This window comes from Zosterops lateralis (genome assembly GCF_965231275.1).
Source record: "Zosterops lateralis genome assembly, chromosome: 2".
In the NCBI taxonomy this organism is placed as follows: Eukaryota; Metazoa; Chordata; class Aves; order Passeriformes; family Zosteropidae; genus Zosterops; species Zosterops lateralis.
In genome coordinates, this window is record NC_139763.1 from 31,250,083 (window position 1) to 31,273,684 (window position 23,602).

A 23,602-nucleotide genomic window follows, 5' to 3' on the forward strand; every position below is an offset into this window, starting at 1 on the left:
AAAGCACTACAGAAATGAAAGGACGTCTATAACAACAGGTTTTTTTTCTTGGAAGTTTAATAGTTTACAAAAGAAGAAACATTTCTACTAGTATAAGGGGAGAGAGGAACCTGATAGATTTAAGTTTTTTATTTGGACATGCTTTGGCAAGTTCACTGAAATATAAAAAACTCCTATGCACAAGTCCATATAGTTATACCAAATTGTCTATCAATTGCAGTATTTGAATTCAAGACTTTGATGTCTCTCTGCACACTTTTTAGAGAAAAAGCAAAGCAAACAACCAAAAAAAAACCAAGTAAAATATAATGGGTATGTTTCTTTGATAAAAGTAAAATGAAGTTGCATCCAAAGTTCCCACAGAGTACATCCTTTAAAATATTCATAGTCTGTGTCTGTCTTGTCTGGTGCCTTTCCGTGTAGAAACAAATCCTAGTGTTTTGTAAGCTTAATGCAGAAAGTAAAGTTCATATGTTTTAGTTGTAAAGCAGAAATAGTTGCTTTCTTCTCATCTTGCTGTTCTCTCTCTTCCTTCTTTAGGCTATGGTGCCAAGCAAGAGCCATTGATACTGACAGCTGTGACAAAAGTGGAGGAGGTACATGTGCCAGAGGAAAAACATTGGCCTGAAGAATTCCAGGTGCATACTGTTGAGATAAGGGTTATGTGTATTAAAGAGTAGAAGAAAATAAGACATTAAGGAAGGGCTTCCTTTTGTTAAGATGAGTTGCTCGACAGGAATTATTTATTCAGGCTGTTCTATTTAGATAGAGCCGACAGAATTCATTTTAACTTCACAAAGCTGGTTTGTTAAGGTAACCTGCTGTCTTGTTTCATCTGAATGATTCAACTTAATGTGTTTCCATTTCCAAGAGAAAATTGTTACAGTACTCCTTTATCAAGTCAGGACAGTTGTTTTTGTTAGCCTTTTTAATATAATGGCCCAATTTTGGATTACTTGTATTCTGTCTTGCCATAGCAATCAGGTTTGTTGTTGTTGAGGGCAAGCCTGTGTCTTCTCTGTTCTCTTAGATTTCTGCTTAATCTTTCTGTTTCTTTTTGTCAGTGTAAATTTCTTTTTCATGTTTTGTGCTCTTTGTATTTCTCATTTCAGCATTTTTGCAAAGTAGAACATGAATGCAGTAGTAGTCAATGCCAGCTGATCTTTCAGATGCATAGTTCTGTGCTTTCAGCAAATTGACAATGAAACTCTGAAAATCCTTTATACAAATATAAGTTTGAGACCAGTTGCAGAGGATGCTATTTTTTTTTCTTTTGTATTAATACATATCTCATCTTATGTTTAAAATATCTATGTGATGCAGCATGGAACGTTGGTTAGCTGTATAAACATGACTGTTTGTTTTCATTTTTCAAAAACACGAAATTTAAGTTACCTTCAAAATAACTTGGGAAAAACACTTTGTTCAGTGGAAGGCTGGCAGATGTGTATAGTGAGTTTTAATAGCTTTCTTTACTAGCATGGAAGAGGATAATAAGGTTTCTGGATCCCTCTTGACTTCCTGACAGCATGAAAGGTAGAATAACAACATTAATTTTAGTTGCATGCAGAAAGAATTGTTTGGACAGATAAAATAATCTGTTCAGATTACATTCTGAGCAGGGGGTATTGGAGAAGAGTAACAAACAGAAAAAGTAATTTTTTTTTTCCTAATGGAAGGTTGAGACAAAAAGTGAAATAATTCCTTTTTCATCTGTAGCTTGGACACAGTACCTAAAATCATAGAATCACAGAATGGTTTAAGCTGGAGGGGACCTTTGAAGATCATCTAGTTCCAAGCCCTCTGCCATGGACAGGGATGCCTTTCATTAGGCCAGGTTTCTCAGAGTCCCATCCAGCCTGGCCTTGAACATTTCTGGGGTGGGCCATCCATAGCTGCTCTAACCTAGTTCTCATTAACTTGTTCCAGTGCCTGACCCTCTGGGAAAAAAATCCTTCCTAATGTGTAAACTATTTTTTTTCAGTTGAAAACCATTACCTGTGTCTTGTCACTACAGGCCCTGGTAAAAAGTCTATCTTTCTTACAGACTCCTTGTGAGCATTGAAAGGCTGCAGTGAGGTTCTTCTCTGGGCTGAACAGCCACAGCTGTCTCAGCCTGTCTTTATAGGAAGGTGCTCCATCTTGGACCATCCTCACATCCTCCTCTGTACCTTCCCTTAACAGGTCCATTTCTTTCCTGTGCTGGGGCCCCAGGGCTGCATGCAGCACTCCAGGTGGCAGCAGAGCAGAGAACAGGGGGAGAATCACCTCTTTTGACCTGCTGGCCACAGACTGGGGTTAGCTTTCTGGGCTGCGAGTTCACACTGCCAGCACACATCTAGTTTTTCACTCATCGGTATCCCCAAGTCCTTGGCAGGGTTGGTCTCAATCAGTTCATCCCCTTGTCTGTATTGATATTGGGGACTGCTATTTAGTTAGTGGAAAGGTGAAAATTTGTCAGTAGAAATTTAAACTTCCCCATCACCTCTTAATTAGAGAAGCTCCTTTTTCCTCTCACTCCACTATTTTTGAGGCAAGAGGTGGTTGTGGTTCCTATCTAAGTCACAGAAAAATGAAACATAGGAAACAGCTCATCCATTTTTGGGGAGAGGTATCCTGCTACTTCTTTTATTTGTCACACTGATGCTCATTGTTCACATTTTTATTCACCTAATTTTATTTCAGCTTGGATAAATGGAAACACTGGATTCCTACAGGTGCTAGAAAACAACACAACAGCACAGAACTTTTATCCTAATTTTTTTCCCAACCAAATGGGTCACAAAATACTCTGAGTTGGAAGGGAGTTGCAAAGATCATCGAGTCCAACTCTTAGCCTGCACAGGATGTCCCCAAGAATCACACTTGCTGACCCAAGATGGGTCAGCACCATCTTCTCAGAGCTTAAAGCATAATTTGTGTTGAAATTCCTGTCCTAACCTCTCTGAAGCTTTCTTACAGGCTGTTGAAACTCTGTGGGAATTCCAGTATTGATCAAGGCATGTTTTATCCAAAGATAAGACCCTGCTGCTGTGCAGCAGACTTAAGTTGTCATATGGAAAAGCTCTTAGTACTATGTATTACCATGTAATGTCTTAAGAGCTGAACCAATGTACAGCAGCAGCACAGGAAGCAAGCTGTGGGCTACTCCTTTAGTTAATACATAGGTAGCAATGTTTTAATCATGGATCTGGGAGTCATTAGGGTGCATAGTTTGGGGATTTTTATACTTTAGAATTTGATCTGAAAACTAAAGTCTTTAACTTTTGTTTTTTCTTTCTCCTCTGCATTTTATTAAGCCAACTGGAAAAGCATTTTCAGGAAATCTGATCCGCCAACCCCTGGTTCATATGGAAAGACTTGAGCTTCTCAGGAATGTCTGCAGAGACACTGCATTGAGAGATCTCTCTCATACCGCAGTTTCCAAATTCGTCTTGGACCGAATATTTGTGTGTGACAAGCACAAGATCCTGTTCTGTCAGACACCAAAAGTGGGCAACACTCAGTGGAAAAAAGTCTTGATCGTTTTAAATGGTATCTACTTTTCTATGGGTGTGTGGGTTTCTTTGAGGAGGAGGAGGAAATGGAATTACTCTAACTGGGGCAACTAAAATGAATTCTTCCTGCATTTCTGTACACTGATACTTAATTTCAGCTTTTCACTTATCACAGTTGTTTCCAGTCTTTTCAAAACATCCCCTTAAAATGAGATCTTTCTGTAAAAATGAGTATTGTTACTACTTGGCTAAAAAGTTATTTGAGTCATGACAGTACCCATGTGCATGTGGTAGTTAGGTTTCTTATCTTTGAAGGGGTGCACTAATTTATAGAGTTTGAAAGTATATGACAAGGTATTACAATTCCTAAGTAACAATATTATGAAATTTCTGGCTAAAGGCCTGTGACTTTTAACTAGAGATTTTAATCATGAAGAAAGCCAGTTAAAACTTGGCAGCTGCTGTTGCTCTATATTGCTGAAATTTTGTGTGTGTTCTATCAGTGAACCATCTTAAGAATTATGGAGATTCTGAGGTGCTTAACACAATAGTTTGGTCACCAAAGGTATGTTATAAAAGATGATAGAAGAAGGAATAAAAGGACTAGTATGTTTGAAAAATTAGCAAATGAGCTGTGTCTCTCAGCAAAGTTTTCCTAGCAAGCAGTACTAACTTTAAGAACTTAAATGTTAATTTCATCCTTGATCTGTGAATGTGAGCTAAAAATCTAGCAGAGATAGGCCCATACCTATGTGTGTGCATGTTTCTTACTACCTATGAAAGCCACACTCGAAGTACTAAATATGGAACTATATGAGGGCATTGGAAGTACCTAGTCTTACCAGCATTTGAGAGATAATATGCAAAGAATTCTTCAGGAGGGGCAAGGATGTATTTGTCATGCTGAGTGGAGGATAATTCACATCTTAACAGCAGGGAACTTTTCACCTTGATTTTCCTAGTTCTGTCATGCTGGATAATGATACAAAATTGATAGACACTGGTCTCTTTGGCCTTAAGCTGCCTGTGCAGTGGTATATGCTGATGAAGACTATTGCTGTGGTTCACCTAACTTTCTCCTCTTTGGGTCATCTCAGAAGGCAGGGCTGATACTTGAGGGGGCATAATTTATGTCCAAATACCTAAGTGGTATTTGGAGGTTCAGGATGGGAAAATGCAGCTGTGGCACTGTGGGGGAGCTAACTCTGCTACTGCTTGTACTGAATATGTTATGTTCTCTGCATGAACACAAGGTATCAGTTTCTGAGGCTGTCCAATCTGACATCTGTTGTCCACATGCAATTCACCTATGGTACTAAAAAATACAATTGAAAACCTGAAGCTGATGAAATATGACTCCAGTCCACACCCCTCACCCCTGCCACCTCCAGGAAAAAAAAAAAAATAGAAAACTGAGCAGCTGAGTGGTGTGTATTATTCACTTCAGTTCTGGAAATGAGAAGGCTGTGGAGACTTTCACTTAAACGGGCTTGTTTTGTAGCACCCTGTGCTTGTTGTAGGTTGATATTCTGAAATGATGCTGTTGTGTAAAGGCTTATGCCTAAAGCCCAAAGGGCCACATGAGATGTTTCTCAAGGTCATAAAACCTTCCAGTATCAGGATACTAAAATGAATGCAGCAGAGTTAAGTGATGTTATTTTCCTTGTCAGCTCATGTGCTTGCAGAAATAAATATCTTGAGACTTATGTTGTTAATTTTAGTGCCTTTTAATCTGTGGAGTATTCTCTGATTGGAATTTTTGTTTCAGCACAGCATACTTGTTAAAAAAACTTTATGGATCCTGAAAGCAAAGTGCTTTTGCATGGAAGCAGTTCCAAAAGCAGCTCATAGCATTTATTTTTGTTGGTAGTTGAAGCTCAGCCAAAAAGCTGGTTTCTTCTTCTGAGTTAATCCTTAAAGTCTTCCTCCATTTGTATGTGCAGGCAGAGGGAAAGAGAATGGGGACACTGACATGTGAGGAGTGTTACAGGCTTAGACATAATTGCTGATGAAATTTGCATAATATGCTTTTCTGAGAATTTTGGGGCCATTTCATCTCGGACCTTGATGTCACATACCCTAAAGAATTTTAACAGTTTTCAGCTTCACAGTCGGAATCTCTCATAATTTAACAGTTTTAAACATAGTAACATTAAACGGTAAAGATAAAGACATAAAACTGTCAGCCAAAGGCACACATGCTTGCTTATACTCACTGTTTTTTTCTCTTGAATGAATCACCTGCTCTCTCATTTTGATTTGTCTAGGGGCATTTTCTTCCATAGAAGAGATCCCAGAAAACATTGTACATGATCATGAGAAGAATGGCCTTCCACGCTTGTCCTCTTTCAGTGACTCTGAAATTAAAAAGCGGTAGGTGGCCCTGCCAGTGAGGGGGGGGGGGGGGGGGGGGCGGTTTGAGGTCAGTGGTGTTATGAGCAATCAAGGGTACAGCAGAAGTCTGCATCTGAAATGGAGGGCTTTTGCTCCACCACTCATATTATGGCACTATTCTGTTATCCTCACAGATGTTGCTGTGTCTGCCTTCCTACTGGCTTGGAAGAGCACCAGTGTAATTTGTGATATAGTTAGGTGAGACAATCAACTCCCTAGGATATAAGGTTCCTGTAATTCAATGCATACCTAGTTGTTAGATAGTTGGTCTTCAGAACTGAAGGTTTAATTGGACAGCCCATCCTGATACCTTGTATGGTAAACCTTATTGCCTACAGGTAGGATTGTCATTGCAGCAGACATACTTACTAGGATTGAACAGGTTAGGTTTAAATTGTTAGTGCTTCTTGGCCCCAAAGTATTTTCCTTTCAGCTGAACCATTTTGTCCTCTTGTCTAAGTGCTTCTAGTTATTTTCAGAGCCAAAAAGTACACTGCAATAGAACTTCTACATTACTTTGGCTAGGTTTTTAACTGTGCCTGCTCTCATCTCTACTCGAATCTATGCCGTATATAATCCCTGTAAAGGGTGGCAACATGGAGAGAACAGGACATAGGATGACAGTGGACACTCTGTAAGAGTGTGCTTGCATGGGTTTGTGTGCATTACACCATTCTGAAAAGTCAGCCCTTTATACATGTGTCACATGTCAGTACAGCTCAGCCCAAGATTTTTTGTTGCATACAGTGGCACAAAGACATTTATCACAGCCTGTGCCTGTAGAATTGGGGTCACTTGATTGTGTTGATATTGTGCAAAGGAAAAGATTGTCGCTGCGTTCTTGAGAACATAGATCTGTTCTCCCTCCCTGTGAGCAGCCCTGCCGAAAGTAAGAGCTCACCCCCAGGTGAGCCCTAGTTAGGATATGGGGAGTTGAATCCATTACTGCTTGGGTTGCTGTGTTCTGCTCAGCATGGAAGTTACACTGGAGGTGTGTACCATAGGTTTGGTTGGGATCTGAAATTACCAGAGTTTTACGTGTGGAAAGCAGGATGGTATGGATATGTTGATTTAGTTGGCTGACTTCTATCTAGCCCTGCCTGGCTAGGAGTGAGTTAGGAGTATTTGAAGTATGATTCAAGTTCTGTACAGGCTGAAGAGTCCATCCATCCTTATTTCAATGAGGACTGGGCTCTCAATCTCTTTTTTTAGCTATTTATTGAAATAAACTTGGTTTTCAATTTATTCCTCCTACAGATAATCTGACTACAGAATACTACATATTACAGTATCATAGTAATACATGAAATTTTGTTGAAAACTGTGGTCTCATGCTTCACTAGTTCTCTCAGACATTCTTGAAAGCATGACTAAACATCAAAATAAATTACCATTCTTAATTTTTTTTGTTCTTAAGCAGCAACTTAGATAAGTGCCTGCCAGTGAAAACTGCAGCCTTTTATATGCATTTAGCTGCACCAATGCACTTTTCCCCATGTCTTTATGTACTTTGCTTTTTGAGCTTGATCGCGTGACATTACAAATATCTTAAACTTGGAAATCTCAGTGTCTTTTTTCTCCTGTTTATTATGGATTGAGATAAGATAAACTCCTCCAGTTTGAATAAAATGTGAAAACTAGGATCAACTATTTCTTCTTTGTCTCGTATGTAAAAACTGCTAGTAAGAAGACAGAAATTGTATTTAGTCCTATTGATTATAATATTGATGCAGGTGCTTTAAGATTCATGTTGCTGTATCTGTGGTCAGTTTATGTACGTTTTTTAAGTATATGCTAAACACTTCCCTTAATTCTTCAATTTTTTTCTTCCTCTGTTTAGACTGAATTTATACTTCAAGTTTTTTATTGTTAGAGATCCATTTGAAAGACTTATTTCTGCATTTAAAGACAAGTTTGTGCACAATCCTCGGTTTGAACCTTGGTACAGGCATGAAATTGCTCCCGGCATCATCCGTAAATACAGAAAGAATCGCACAGAGACCAAAGGGCTGCAGTTTGAGGACTTTGTGCGCTACCTGGGGGACCCTAATCACCGATGGCTGGATGTTCAGTTTGGTGACCACATCATTCACTGGGTAACATATGTGGAACTTTGTGCTCCCTGTGAAATCACATACAGTGTGATCGGACACCACGAAACCCTGGAGGACGATGCTCCGTATATCTTGAAAGCAGCTGGCATAGACCACTTGGTATCATACCCCACAATCCCACCAGGCATAACAGTGTACAACAGAACAAAAGTAGAGCGGTATTTTTCAGGAATTAGCAAGAGAGACATAAGACGCCTCTATGCACGATTTGAAGGCGATTTTAAACTCTTTGGTTATCGTGAGCCTGATTTCTTGCTTAACTGACATATGGGATAAGATACGAAAAAGTGTCTTATGGATTAATCTAAACCTGTGTGAATACCAGCTGCAACACTGGCGGAGCTGAGAATGACCATTTGTTTTCTAGCTTTTTGATGTTGCTCCACTTCTTGGTGAAATATTTGTCATATGAACAAATAGGGGCTTATAGTTGTTTCCTGACCATGTTTTCAGTACATGAAACTGCAGTCTGATAGGAATTGTCCATTATCTAAAATACAGAATTTGACTTCTCCCCTCTTCCCACCAAGAAAAAAAGAGGTAGAACAAATGGGCCATGATCTTCCTCTCCTCCCGGACAGAATGCCATTTTTGAAATGTTGTGAAGTGTTTATAAAGATGGCAGTTTCACTGCAGATAACCCTGACATGTGGATAAACATAATGATTCCTGCTCATGAAAAGTCATGTAGCTCCCATGAGCTTTGTAAATGAGAGGCCAGTACAAGACTAGAAATTAATTAAATGCTTGACAAATATAACCATCTAGGTTCTGTCATGTGACTGCTACAATAACATGGATCTAATCCCATTCTTGTTCGTCAAGAAATGAGCCTAATTAGACAGAAGCTTTTAGAGATGTAGAAAATGAACTGGTTCCACACCCCAGTTGTCTTTGTATTTTTGTCAAGTGTTTACTGTATTTACTACTGATGTATTGAGCCTCATAATTCTACTTTTGACTTTCAAAACATTATTTAACTCCTGGTTATGTAAGTTATGTGAGAACACCAGCTGCAAGTGGAGCATAGAAGAAATAGAAGAAACTGCTAAGGAATCTGTTAAGGAAAATGAATTTAAAATATCAATTGTATTTGTGGGAGCACGTATAATAATCACAAGATGCTCTCACACAATTTAACTTGTCTTTTCTTCTAACAGTTAAGATTAATAAAGAAGTTACAAAAGCCAGATGTCATATTAAAGAGCTGCTTACTTGGATTAATGATCCACCTTTTTCTTATATCCAGCCTTGCTCAGTTCAGTACCTCAGAGAACAGAAAGTTTACTCCCCCCTCTGAAAATTCATCTCCCTACTGCTAAAGGAGAGAAGGAGACAAGCTAAATCCCTGATTTTTCCAGTGATTCACTGCCTCTGTGTCCCAAGTCAAAAATAACTAACATTTATATTACAGATGTCGTAAATTGGCTATATGCCAAGAGTTTAAATGTCACCTAAATTTGTATACCCATTTTTTGCATTAAAAACAACTGAATTGAGTGGATGCAGCCATCATATTTGCTTGTGCTTGTATTGTGTCTTATAAAGAGCAGTCTCTTGTCTGAGTTCACCAGCAATAAAAATCAGTGTGCTGCCACTTCATCCCGCAGGCCATGAAGAGACATAGACCAAATATCTGAAATACAGGAATTGCTCTGTCACAGTGAGCATGTGAACTGTATTTTTTAAATCATAGTCGCAAAAGATTTATTTTCAAATCAGCATAATGTTGCTGGCTAGAAATGCTAATCACAGCCAGTGCTATGGAATCTGCTTTTAAATCTAGCCTCTGTATGTTTTTGATAGCTTTCTGTATTAATAAAAGGAAGCATCTTGCACTTGTATAAAAGGAAAGTTGTGCCAAGCTGACATGTGCTGCTGCCCATAAACAGGAAGGTGTGTTGTGGCTGGAAATGATTTCAGAAAGATCTCAACAGATGAACTGAAATAAAGGAGAATCATTAACTGGGCATTGTTAGCAAGAGAATAACCCAGGGTAGCAAAGTTAGAAGAGAAGATATTTTTCAGGTTGGTTTGTTTTGGTTCTTTTTAACACCAATTACAGTGCCCTAACTTGATAGTTCTTAACCAATGATAAAAAGATGTTAACAGCTCCAGGTTTTTCTGTGGTTTTCTTAATACGAAAACTTAGCAAAATACACTGATAAATGCAGTTTGGAGCTAATAACCTGATTGATTACCTTGCTGCCAATTTAAAATGTAACAGTGAATAATGTATAGTAAATTCAGGCCATAAAGTTTAATAAAGTAGAATTTTTTTCCTCTGAAAGTATAAGCTACTGATCACACAAAAGGCCAATGTATGTTTTTCTTTTTCTTGGTAAATTACTTAATGTATTGCTTGCTTAAAAATTGCCAGATGGAAAGTGCTGCATAAATATTAAGTAATAATAATATTTTCTGATAGCTTTCTCTGCGTTGAGTTCTCTCAGCCATCTGTGAACAGAGCTACGGACTGACCTAGGCAGAGGTGTAGAATCCTCTCCCATCTCTGTGTTCCCATGCTTTTCAGGCTGGAACTGGAATGCATGTTATCATTTCTTCAATTCAAATGCAAAGTTTCTCCTTTCAGTTATTTGTTCCTGAGCTATATTTTCCTTTTAGAAGCGTGGGTTGGTTTTTGGGGTTTTTTTTCCTTACATAGCTGAAGTAACAATGGTGCAATTTTGACACGTCTCTTGAGGAAACTTGTATACCGTGATGGTCCTTGGCAAGGTGTGGTAGGGCTCTCCTTAAATTGGTGCCATGCAGGCAGGATGGTCAGAGTGTGCTGTGTTAGGGAGGAGGCTTTTGCCACGCTAGTTATGATAAATTAAATGCTTGTGGTTTGTTTTAGCTTGATTGTACTCTGCACAAGGCTTTTATGTAGTCTCAGTGGCATGCACAAACATCAGTTGGTTGTTCAGATGTTATTTGCATACCACTTTCAAACTGCAGATGATACTTATGTCATATTTTTGGAACTGCTGGCCCAGATTATTCTTTCTCCTTTCTTATTATTGTTACAGCTTCAAAAAACAAATTCACATCCTTACTTTGTATATCTGTGTCTCTTTGTTGTCTCTCCTCAGCAGCTTTTGAATCCTTTGGCCCAGTTTAACCACATTTTGCAAAGGAAAGTCAAGGGGTAGTGAGTTGAAATAATTTTCTTGAAAATAGGAGGAAAAACATTCCTTGTACATTAGAGAGTCCATGCTGTATGTTGGCTTTAGCAAAAGTACAGACAGGAAACAGTTTTACTGTATCTCCTTGTATGGAGCTCCTCATTTCTAATGGACTCCCTTCCCTAGTGCTTTCTACAGTTTGGACTCTTAACTCAGCTAACAAATACAAAAACTAAATGAAAATGTATTCCAGAGGTCTGTTATCTTCACATTTCTAATAAAATTGAGCTGACCGAGTTTTTTGAGATCTTGGGAGTAAGAGGGTTTGTCTTGTGAAAATGGATTTAGAATTCACTTGCTTGTGAAACAACTTTATGGTAATGCCTGTCCCCTTTTAACTTCAGCACGCAGTGCATTGTCACTGCTGTGCTTTCTGATTGCGTGCCATGAAGATGTTTTTCTGTAGTTAAAAATACATGTGCATTTTTTTTTTATTTTGGGAACTGTTCTGTCAAAGAAAATGTCTCAAAAATATGTATTCTTCCAAAAAAAGCATGTTGTTTTCTGATTCATTCGCAGATGCTGCCCTGTTTGTACTGCGGGTAAGGCTCCCTGCTGCTGTGTGTCTCCATCCTCAGATTAGGGAAGCCATCAGACAGTTCTGGCTTTTGTGCAACATGATTTTTTTCTTGAGGTGTTAATAACTTTGTTGGCTGGAAAAGCAGCCTTTGATCTTAGCTGTGCTCCAGAAAGTTTGCTGAGAAAAAGAGTGATTATATAGGGATTGCTTAAGCTTATTTTTTCAGATGAAAAAGGATGTCTTGTCAGTGTATCTGCCTGTATCTGATATCTCTTAATTGACAGAGGGAGGGGGAATGATCTTTCTGCTTAATGGCGTTGTAGCGATTTATGCTAAGCCTCCATCCTATTTTTTGTTCTAGCGACATGAAGGGACCTGGAAGGAGGTGTAAAGTCAACATGTGCTTATTTGAAATGTGAGGGTGCAAAGGAAGCTTGACATGGGAGTTGGTTGCTGGAGATTTATTGTGTCCAATTACTTGTTACGTGTCATCTGCAGAGGCTGGTGCGGATTCTTTGTGGCCTGTGCTTGAGAAGATTTATGCAAGGTAGAAAGAGGCTTGTAGGTGGTGGAAAATTCCCTTTCAGCCTAAGTTAGCTGTGCGTGTTCCTGGGCTGCTGCCGTGGGGAAGGTTTTAGAAGGAAATGATCCTATTAGCAGCAAAGCCTGCAGTGCTTGGGCTGGTGAATGGAGTGCCTCCCTCCTGGAGGAGGAATGACTTCGGCACACACTGATGTGTGCAGCCAGCTTTGGTGCTGCCTTGTATAAATCTCTATTTTTGTGCTTTTAATGCAGTTGTGTGCAGATGAGCTGTCAGCTTGCTTTCCTGCGTGTGGCAGTAGCCTGAGGTGACTCATCTCTTCACCACCAGAGCGGCTTTGAAAGGCCTGCAGCCTGTTTTGCTGTGCAGCAGGAGACATTTCCCTTATGAAGAGAGCAGCATTAAGCCTGCAGCCATGCAGCTGGTGGCAACTGGCTGGTGTAAGCACGAAAATGGTGCTATTTGGGGCTTCCTGCTGTTAAATCATCATTTTCCCTTTTAATCCAGGCAGGAGTGAAGGGGAACAAAGATGTGCATTTGCTTTGAGTCACGAGGAGCCATGCTGTTAGAAATTACAGATTGGTAAACCAGGGAAGGCAAAGTCAACAGCATGAGCTGTCAAGCCAGAGGAACTGGCCAGAAGACCAATGTTGAAAAAAGCCATGGGCAGTTTTTCTAAGGCCTGTGGAGATGCTGGACATGTCAAAGGAGAGTTGCTGAAGCTTTCTGGGAGGTGTCAGAGGAGCAAGCATGCTCCCTTTAGCCTGTATGTGCATGCCGGAGGAGCAGATGCTGGTGGGAGAGCATGCACATGGCAGGCTGAAAGTGTGAAACATCTACTGTGAGTGTCTGGTTGAAGTCACAGAAAGGAGGAAAGAAAAAAAAAAAAAGGTGGGAAGGAAGTAATGAAAAAATAATCCTGAAGGCTGCACCCCTGGAAATTCAGTGCCCACTTTTAACTGCCAGAAATATGTCGACTGCTCTGGATGTGTACAAATAGTTTCTGAGCGGTTTGTAGGACCAAAGCAAATCTTCAAGTAGGAGAGTAAACCACAATCATAGGCTTATCTGTATGTGCTCTGAAAAGTGTTTTTTTACTGAGAAGTTAGCCAAGGCTCCCAGTTGTGCCTAAGTAAGTGTATCTCCTCTAGGAAAAATGCATAGCTATAGTGGAAGCATAGAAATAGAAAAACCTTTTGTGGGATAATAAGCTCTCTCAATAACCAAGTGTTAGGCACATGCTGTGATTTAAGAAATAAGAACATTTTCTCTTGAACATCTTTTTTCCCCTCTTCTCTGCAGTCTTTCTGTTTTATTCAGTTTCTTTCCTGTGCCCCAAGAGGCCTTTGGATGATACACCGCAGTAGGACACATCATTCTTCTCTTATTAGAAAGGTGGAAGAGGCTGTAGGAAATAAAAAATGTTCTCCATAAATTTGGGAAACACAAGAAAAATACAGGAAGTTTTTATCAATCATGAATGAATTTGTGGTGACTGAAACATTAAGATTGCATGGGTTGCTTCTTAAATGTTTCATGTGTTGGGCAGAAATCCACTTAGGGAAAAATTATCGCTGTTCTGTTTGGCATCTTTGTTCCTATGTTTTGAATAACTCCCAGTAAGGTTTTACAACAAGTAAAACTTGAAGTTTGCCATACCACAAAGCTTCACTTTGGATCCACTTGTTTTGCTGTCATTCCCCTGTAAATATTTTATGGAGTAAAGAGTTGAGTCTCTTCTTACTCAGTTTCTTTGATTTCTGACTGTTCTTTGCAATGCTGTGGCACTTGTACTTGTGAAAGGGGGAACAAGCAAGAAAAGTCACAAATACTCTGGAGAGAACAGGACTCCAAAGCTGGACTTTATTTGTATGCTGCTTCCATCTACAGCATCTGCTTTCATTGCCTTTTCAGTGTAGTTCTTTGCTGTAAAACCCATTGGATTACATATTTGTGGTTAAAGCTACAAATTTAGAAATGTGTAAGAGGAAAGGGATTAGGAACAGTGTTGCAGCAGGAAGGAAAGGGCTTCCACACCCCCTTTCACAGTTCCAAACCTTTAGCTCCATCTTGAATACTCTTGTTTGTCAGCTTTTAGGACATAGGTTCTTGGCCTTATGGGAAGTGTGGTGTATAGTGTAGCTGCATTTCTCAGTGTCTCAGTTGCCTGCTTGCACACACTTGCTCTTCTCTGACTGAATCAGGAAACATTCTCATAGGTGAGACCTTTGTTCCGGCAAGTGTTTTGTTACTTTGTAGCAAAGATGGAGCAAAGGTGTTATTTCCCCTTTCTGAGCAGTAACTGTGTGTTCCTTAATTCTCTTGACTACCAGAGAGTATAAACATGATTTCACTTTCCTGGAAGATGACCAGTGATAACAACAGTGTTTTTATCAGGTTTTAATCTTATAACACTGTTTAAATACATCTTTATGTGACAGCAAGTACTGCAGTAAATTGTAATTGGTTTTCGTGGGTTTAGAGTTGACTTAATAGATCATTGGAAATGCCATTCTGATGGAAAACAACTTAGGTGCATTGCTTCTGTCTCCATGTGAGGATCTGTCATATGATTGCTTACCAGTCAGAGGAAAGTAACTTCATTAGATAGCGATGCTTATTGTAATCCTCTTACTTGTGGATTTGGGTCTTAAAATACAGCATGGTAGATTTGTCTTGTGTACTCCTCTCCTGTTCTAAAGTAGTATTGGCAGAAATTTCATACCTCTTGTTATTTTGGGAACTCTTTTCTGCAGATTCTAGTTGAAACTGTTTCAGGTTTAAGCGCTTGGCATTGGAAAGTGTGTAATTGGACTGTGGGTACACCAGAAGGACAGTGTGAAGCCTTTCATGAAGAACTTCAAGCCAGCAGTGTAACATGGCTGTGAGAAAGCTACCACCTGATTCTGCATGCATTCAGGCAAGGATTTCCAGTAGTGGCCAATAAATGAGTATCATGACTAAGGCTGTGGAGAGGCCTTGCCTTGACCCCATTTCCAGGTCTCGTCAGCTGTGACTCTGAGGAGCTGGCAGAGTTGCAGAGCTGCTGGTCTTTGAGCAGAACAACCAGAACTTGTTCAGCATAAGAAAGGAGAAGGGGGTATAATAGGTGTCTAAACCTGTACTGGGACAAATGAAGTAGTGAGAGAATCTCATATCCAGAGAAGGAGAGGAGCCAGAAGACAATGCAGTCACAAAGACAAACTAGTCTGAGTTGGCCAGGAGCCAGCTGAGGCTGCAAAATAGGAGGAGGTTTCCTATCCTGGGGCTGTGTGCTGTCATTTTGGTATATACAAAGGGAGCAAAATAATAACAGGCTGCTATGCCACTGCTTGTTCAAGCAACAGAGGCCTTAACTTGGCAGACTTGTTTAGATTCAAAAAGACCTCTAAGTTCATGGAGTCCAACAATTAACCTAACACTGCCAGGTCACACTAAACCATGTCTATGAGTGCCACAGCTACACAGCTTTTAAATACTTTGGGGATGGTGACTCTACTGTTTCCTTGGGCAGGCTGTTCACTGCTTGACAACTATGTCAGTGAAGATTTTTTTTTCCTAAAATTCATTCTAAACCTCCTCTGTCACAACTTGAGGTCATTCTCTCTTGTTCTGTCACTAGTTACATGGGGGAAGAGACCAATGCCCAGCTGGCTACAACCTCTGTTCACATAGATGTAGAGAGCAAGATGGTCTCCCCTGACAACCCTAGCTCCCAGCTATCCTCCAGGTTCCATCTCTTCTCTCAACCCAGTGAGCTGTGGCTGTGAAGACAGCAGAGCAGGGCTGGTGCCTGTGTGCTGGGTGATCTGACTGGGAGGAAGGAGAAGGATTCACAGAGGCAAGTGGGGCCAGTCTTGTACAGCCACATACATTCAGCTCAGTCTTGTGTGCCATGGCATGGGTTATATGTCTGGGGAGATGTTGCCATCTCCTGCCTCCTTCTCTTCTTTATCACGTCTTAATCACATTTGGAGATGGTAAAAGAAGTGCCAAATTTTGAAAGAAGCCAAGAGCACAGTGTCAATTACCTGACATTTTCTTTAGTGGAAAGTTTATGGTTCCTGTGGAAAGCTTACGATGCTTCCCCTGTCTGTGTTTGAGTTAATGTTTGATATGAACAGAAGTGATTTGGTAGAAAACAAGAGGGGAGGTAAAGACTCTCATGGGGTAAATTCTTCATTTAATGTTTTTGAGATCCCTGGCCTCTCTCCCTTCCTAATCCAAGGGAGCATGCTGCAATCAGACTCCAAATCTAGATATCCCATCTCTAACTGGCCAGATTGACTTGACTGTCAGCATGGCAGAGTGCACACAGATGTCATTGCTCAGAAGGACCTCTGCAAGGCATCACTGCTGCAGGCTCTGTTGATCCCACTCAAACAGGTATCTCCTCTAGAAAATGAATCATGAATCTTCAATCCACCTCCTCTTTCCTGTGTCTGAAGAGGAGATTAAAGAGCACTTTTCTGCAGCAGGGATCTGCCATCATCAGACATGAAGCTGTTGCTGGGGGGGCAGCACACCAAATAAGATTTATTGATGACTGAGCCCTATAAACAAAGCATTTGCTATGAGGCAAAGTCCTGAAGATACTTGTAACACATTTAGAAAAGGTGAAAAGTTCCTGTAGGAGACAGAGCAGAACTAAAATATTTATGGCTTTATTATCAGCAGATATCTGTAGAAGAGAATTGTTCAATCATGCAGAGTGAACTTAACATGTAAGCTGCCAGTGCTTACAGCTAACACAGGGCACACAGAATACTGTCAAGAGTTTATTTTGATGCATAATTTTAATTTTGCCCTGCCACACAAATCATCAGCGCTGTGTTTGCAATTTGGAGCAACCTAATGCTCCGGACTGTGACAAGTACTTTGATTTGCCATCTGAAATTTTAACATGTATGAGGGGTTTCTTTGTAAAGTATTATTCTGAAACACACTAAGTCTGCTAGGCATTTCCCTTGAGTTAAAGACACAGAAAGATCTAGTGGAGTCTCTGCTCCACCTGAGAGGGCAGAGTATCAGGGAACCTGGACTTCCATGCCTGAGTTTTGCTTTGTTTAACATCTGTTACTTGAGGTGAGGTGCAAGGGCAGATCACCCCATCTTCAACTTGGAGGAGCTTACAAGCAGTTTAGGGCATTTGGCTGAGGTAATTACTTTTACAGACTGTAGAGCTGATACTGCCAGGTGCAATTAGGTTTCTGAAATGCTTTCTTCATAAACCTCTGGCTTTGATTACTTCTAGTTTTGCTGATAGTATCTAAGAACTAAAGTGATTGTGTGATTTCTGAGAATACCCTTAAGTAAAGTTACTTAGGTTGTGTTGTGCCCTTGATAGAAAAAAATCTTGTGCAACACTAGTCTCTTGCAAGGGATGAAAGATTTAAAACTCAGTGAGAAGGTGAAGTCACTCTGGTTTTTGAAATGTCCCTTTGCTGTCTGTGGGATAGAACCACTGGGAAAATGACAAACTTTAGAAGAATACAGGCCATGCAACCTGGTAAAGTCCTAGAGTTTGATGGCTAAATCCTTCCTAGAGGGTATGTCGTGTCCTGGCCTGCACATGGTGAAGAGGGCTCTTCCATCAATCACCACTCCTCACTTCAGCAGCTTCAGGTGCTAGACCCACTGAGCCACTGGAGGGGCAAGGATAATTCAGGGGAATTCAGCATATAGGCTTGAATAAGGAGGCTGAACACTTAAGGAAGCTTTTGGGAGGGAAGGATAATAGTGGTGAATTCCAATAAGGTGGGGGGTGGAGTAAAAGCAAAGGACTGACTGCAAGAAGTATTGCAATATAAAAACTTGGAAAGGATCCCAAGGCTGATGAGACTTGCTTTGCTTTTTCCTTTCCCCCTTTTTTTTGGCCAATGTCTAGAAATTTACATTCAGTAATTGCTGAGTTTCCAACAGTTGCTACAAAAGGCTGGAAAATAGCAATATTAGGGACTTTCCCCGTGCTCTTCTCACCCACACTTCTTAGCACAGAAGTTACTCTCATGACATTGTCACATGCTATTTTTTCCACAGGATTCATGTCTCCTTCATTGTACTGGAGAAATGAGGCTCCTGGCTTGAGCAGGTCCTGAAGATGAGTAAAATGACTGTGGTTCTGCTTTCTTGTTTCTTGCAGAAAATAGAAGGTGGGTACTGAGGGAGGGGAGAACTGCATAAAGAAAAAGAATAATCTTAAAATCTGCAAGCAGTTGCCATAAAAGTTTTGCATCATGCAAGTTATGTGACCAGACCATGAGTCTCACAAATACTGTCACTGGTTTCAGGTTCCTCATTCTTTAACTGCAAACCTTCAGCTATGACTTGTACAAGCCCTGTTTGTTCACAGCTGAAACTGAAGTCTGAAAAGGCTGAAGCCTGAATAGGACGTTTGGGTTCAGGTACCTCAGCTGACAGTCCAAACTGGATTTGTATTTTTTCTTTAGGCTACTGGACAGTAGCCTAAAGTACTCTCCACTTATAAACCCAGACTGCTCGGTCTCACAGGCTTATTTTTTGAAAAAATAATTACTGGCTAGAAAAGGAAAACATGGAGTTTCTCAGTCTTGCTCTGGGCAGTGTCATACAAACATGCCCTGAAGGACAAAACTAAGAAGAGAAAAGCTGCTCACCCATGAAGGAGGAGAACAAGGCACAACACAGATGTGAGGGGACATGTTAGGGAGCCAGGATGAGCAAGCACATTTCCCTAGAGGCGAGGGTTTCTGGTACTAATGTTGGCTATGAAATCATAGACTGTCCAGACATACCTTTGTAGCAGTTATGAGTGGGGGTCAGGAGCATTTCTGTGAAATAAAGCTCTTACTGGCCATTCCTTTGATGCTGTTGTTCAAACGTCTTGTTCATGCAGCATGAGAACTGCGCTCCTCACATGAATGTGAACACCTAATGAGTCCTGCTGAGTAGAAACCACTCAAGTGTGGATGTAGCATCTCCATTTAGTGATCCTATCTTCTGCTACACTTTTTTGTCCATCTGATTAACATTACTTTCTTCAACCCCTTGGCATGCAAGCAAGACACCTTGTAGAATTCCTTGCATTCCAAATCCCCTCTTTGAGACACAAACTTAGCTTGGCTGTACTCTTGACCTCCTTACCTTGTTTTCTGCCAGCACCTTCCTACCCAGGCAATGTGATCTCCTGCTCACACGCTGTTTTCCAAGTAACATAGACTGGGTGTGACGTGCTGGGCAGAACACAAACAGCAATTTCACTTGTCATAGAGTTCCTTTGGCTTGACAGCTCATGCTGTTGACTCACCAGGAGGCTTCTAACCTGGAGCACTACTGCTACGGGACCCAGTTTTACTGGAAGGCGGTCCCTCTGGCACATGTGAATGGCTCTGTGCGTGTACTGTGCCTTTCAAAGGTACACAGTGTTTGATGGATGCCTTGACTGAAGCCTGACACTCACATAGCAACTGGGATGTTCGGTGTGTGGTGGAAAAGGAAACCACTGTTAGTAATCCTTCTACAGCTGCAGAAGCCATAAGATATTTGTGTGAAGGTAGTGAAATGTGCATGGAGAAAATCCTTGTAAATGGGTAATGATTAGCTTACATCATTATTGCTTATTTGGCCTATCATAAGGGGTTTTGATTGTTTTATGGTTTGGCAGGAGGCCAGGGTCAGACTTTAGAAACAAAGAGAGTATTTTTTGGTAATTAAGAAAAATTATGCTTGAGTTCTAAATTAAATCAGAATACCCTTAAGCAGCAAATGCTTCTACGCAGATCTTCTGGCACCAAGTTAAGCATTGTCACCACTCCTGTGCCTACTATTTGTTATTTAAGCATGTATGTGAGGATTTCTGGTGAAGACAGGGCAATATTAATGCTGCTGTGCAAGCCCTGAGTGAAACTTCATCTAAACATGGGCAAACAACTCCAAGGGAGACTTCTGAGCCAGACTGAGTGCAGAGAAGCTTGGAAAAATTTGTATTAGGGATCTGTGGCCTAGACTGATTCATAGGTTGTACAGAGACTTTGTAGTCATATTTTCTGACTTTCTATATTACACAGCCATTAAACTGTGCTCCTGAATTGACTCTGTTTTGACCACAGGTGCATGCTTAGGAAATGGGAGGAGGAAGGAATTCTGACCTGAATTTACAAAGGTTCATTAATTTAGAACTCATCACAGCTCTTGGTGAAAGGTCTTAGTCTTTATTACCTTCCCAGGTAATTACCTTCCATTATCATCACTGCAGTTAAATGTTTATTATTCATTTCTACTCTAAACTTTCTTCAAGCTTTTTACGTTCAGGCTTGGGATGCTTTCATTTGCTACAGCCAGGAGATTCAATGTAATATCTGTTCTGGCACAGATGCCAATGGAGGATCCTGCACCTTACCAGAAGAATCATTAGAGGTGGGAAGAACTGGGACAGACTTGTAGCAGTGGGGTTTATAGCCTGGTATTCTCATGTGTGTCACCACTCCAATAACCCTCATGTAATAAGGCTCTGTTCCTGGCATGCACTGCAGAACCACAATCAGCTTTTCAACTTCTTTGACCTTGTATGTCAGCCCCATGATATGTGGGATCAAGAGAAATTTGCTTTGAGAATCAAACCAAGCTGAGGGAGCCCGGAATTAACAAGAGAGGCATTAGGATCTCGTTTATTTCCTCATGGTGTAAATCTAAACCCCTGGCATGGTATCCAGAAGACATTTAATTGTGTAGCTGCATAGCAGCAGTCTGTATCTTTCTGCAAATCACCTTCATCTATTCACACTTAACAGCACTGTTGTTTGTTCTCTCTGACCTGACAAACCAGAGATGAGAGGATTAGGTTTCCAGACACTGAGAGTCTTTTTCTCAGTGACCAATTTGAATTTCAGGCTTAAGTGAGCCAGTTGAATGCCTGGTGAGATATGGCACACCTTGGAACTAATGAGCCTTGACTATAGTTGTAATTCATCAGTGACACCTGCCTGTATTACTTTACCTGGTTAGCTGGCATTGACTCTGTGGTATGTGAAATCTACTGACTTTATTGAAGGATTGGGCAGGCTGCCCCACTGAGAAGACTAAAGATGCTGAAAGACACCATCTAAACAAGGTTTACAGACTACCCAAGCCAAGCAGTCTGGAGAGAAGAGACTGCTGGAAGAGATCAGAGGGGTGTGTCTGCTAATTATTAGCTTAATAAAACCAGAAAATAGATGTGTATGCAGGGAGAATTAAAGTAGACTGTGTAGACTATGTATTGTGCACAGGTTGCTTGACAGTAAGCTGGAAAAATAATTATTCATGTAATAATCAGTAAATTAATGGTCAGCTTTAGTGGTCAGCTGTGGCTATCCCATAACAGTACTTTATAAGGATGACCATTTAAAATAAACCTTCCTATAGGTCTTAAAGGTAAGTACCATGTATTTCTGTGACTGAGAAACTACATGTTTTTTGTTTATGTCAGGTGGATAGAAGAATGTGCTTTATGTATAAGCTTCGCATGCATTTGAAAGCCATATTTGGTTCTGCATGATTCTGCTAGGTGTTTAGAGTACATTTCACTGGAAACCTTAACAGCTTTCACAGACCTCATTCTAAATATCTTGATAGAAGACATTCTTAATGTGTTCTTACTCATTCTAATCATGGCTGCTTTTATTAAAAAATATTTTGAATGAAAATGGCTACAAACTCCCTACACCTATTTTTGTACTCTTTCCATGTACAAAATATTTTCTTGCCTGCTAACACACTGCAATTGCAATTAATCACAGAAGTATTTTTCCCTTCTTGTCTTATTTCTTTCCAAATAATTACTTTTAACTGGGGAGATGGTGATTATTACACAAGCACTCACTTTCCAGTGTTCTTTAGCTCTTGGACAATGATTCATAAAATATCCATTTGTTTGTGATGGAGCCAATACCTACATGTTGCTTGTGCAGTCCTTTTGATAGACAGGGTTGTGTTCAGATATTTCATTAAAGGGACTGATCCTTTGAAATTTTATTATTGACTTCCTTAGATCTGTATCAGTCTTAAAACTAATTAGTTCTTAGCTGGATAACACCCAATGAATGTGGACACTGAATAAAGCAGTATAAAGGATATCTTTGTTGCAACTGAGACAATCTACATGCACATAACATTATTTTTGGCTGCCAACTCCCTTAAGTGATCTAGTTTTCTTCAGTAATTAATGATTAATTCTACTGACATCAGTTTTAAAAAAAATCTAAGCAAGCATTTTATCTTTTCCTCCTCTACTTTTTTCATCCTTCTGGTCCTGTGGCTGAATTCAGTCTTTTTTGCTCAAAGTGCTCTCTACTTGATATTTTGCTCATTTCTTCAAGGCTAAAAGACATTAGAGAAGACATCCTAGGTTTTTTGAAAGAGCCTGTTCTGTTTCATCATGTTTCATGGGCTTCATGGCTTTTTCATCCCCTCCACAGCACTATTGCTGCAGAAACTTGAAACTTCTTGCCTTCTTCAGCTTCTCCTTCCCTAGAGACTAGAGCCTCTCATCTCCTGCCTTCTCTTACCCTTTCCTTGTGCTTCCCCTCAGCTTCTTACCAGCCTATGTGGAAGACATCACTTCTTGCAGCTGTCCCACACTGCCTGCCACCCCTCACCTCCAAATGTCATCAATGTGCTACTCCAATTCTACTTTAGGTCACTCCACTATTTTTATGTTTCCTACTCAATGTGTTTTTCAGTAACATCCTGTCCTGTGTGGAAACCTTGGGACCATTGCCTCCTAATTCCCTTTCTTTCAGATCTTAAGGCAGAAGACTGCTGTCCCTAAGAGCTTTCTGATATCCCTCTGAGCAATGTGAGCCCCAAACACAGCTTCAGCTGGTTAGCTTCATTCTGCTCACAGCTAACTCCCCACAAACAGGATGCATACTCCTTGGTGGGTACCTAGCCCTTGGCTAGCCCACTGGGTCACAATCATGTGTATCATTGTACTTTTTATAAATCAGACCTTGTATTCTTGGTTTCCTATGGTTAGATCCTAATATTCTGGTTTTGTCTCAATATTTTTATTCCTGGCTGCCCTGTGTTTTCCAAACAAGATCTTGTGTCTCTTCATGCTCTTGTACTATTTTCCTGGTCTCAGCCACACTGTTTCCATATGACTGAGTAGCCTGCTTTTTCTCTCTGGCCTCTTTTCGGGTGATGCTCCTTTATTAGTCAATTGTTCAAATCTCCTTCTCTTCCTGTTTGTTATTCTCTTATTTCTCCTTCAGGTTATCTTACTGCCTCACCTCTTCCTGAGAAGAAAACCCCCTCAGATTCCTGAATAGCTTTGTTCCGCCCTACTTGCCTGGCTTCTTGGCTTCTGAAGCAGTCTGTTCTGCTATGGTGAC

General features: G+C 40.4%; 1 protein-coding gene across 1 annotated transcript in view; it reads left to right on the forward strand.

The window, feature by feature from the left end:
- Positions 1-12,589, forward strand: part of CHST10 (carbohydrate sulfotransferase 10) — a 19,724-nt gene extending 7,135 nt beyond the window's left edge. Inside the window, exons 3-6 of the mRNA XM_083885142.1 lie at positions 541-638; positions 3,300-3,534; positions 5,765-5,870; positions 7,732-12,589. Of these exons, the coding sequence (XP_083741268.1) occupies positions 541-638; positions 3,300-3,534; positions 5,765-5,870; positions 7,732-8,269 (977 nt within the window). The 3' untranslated portion in view covers positions 8,270-12,589. The remainder of the gene's footprint in view (positions 1-540; positions 639-3,299; positions 3,535-5,764; positions 5,871-7,731) is intronic.
- The last annotated feature ends 11,013 nt before the right edge of the window (positions 12,590-23,602 follow it).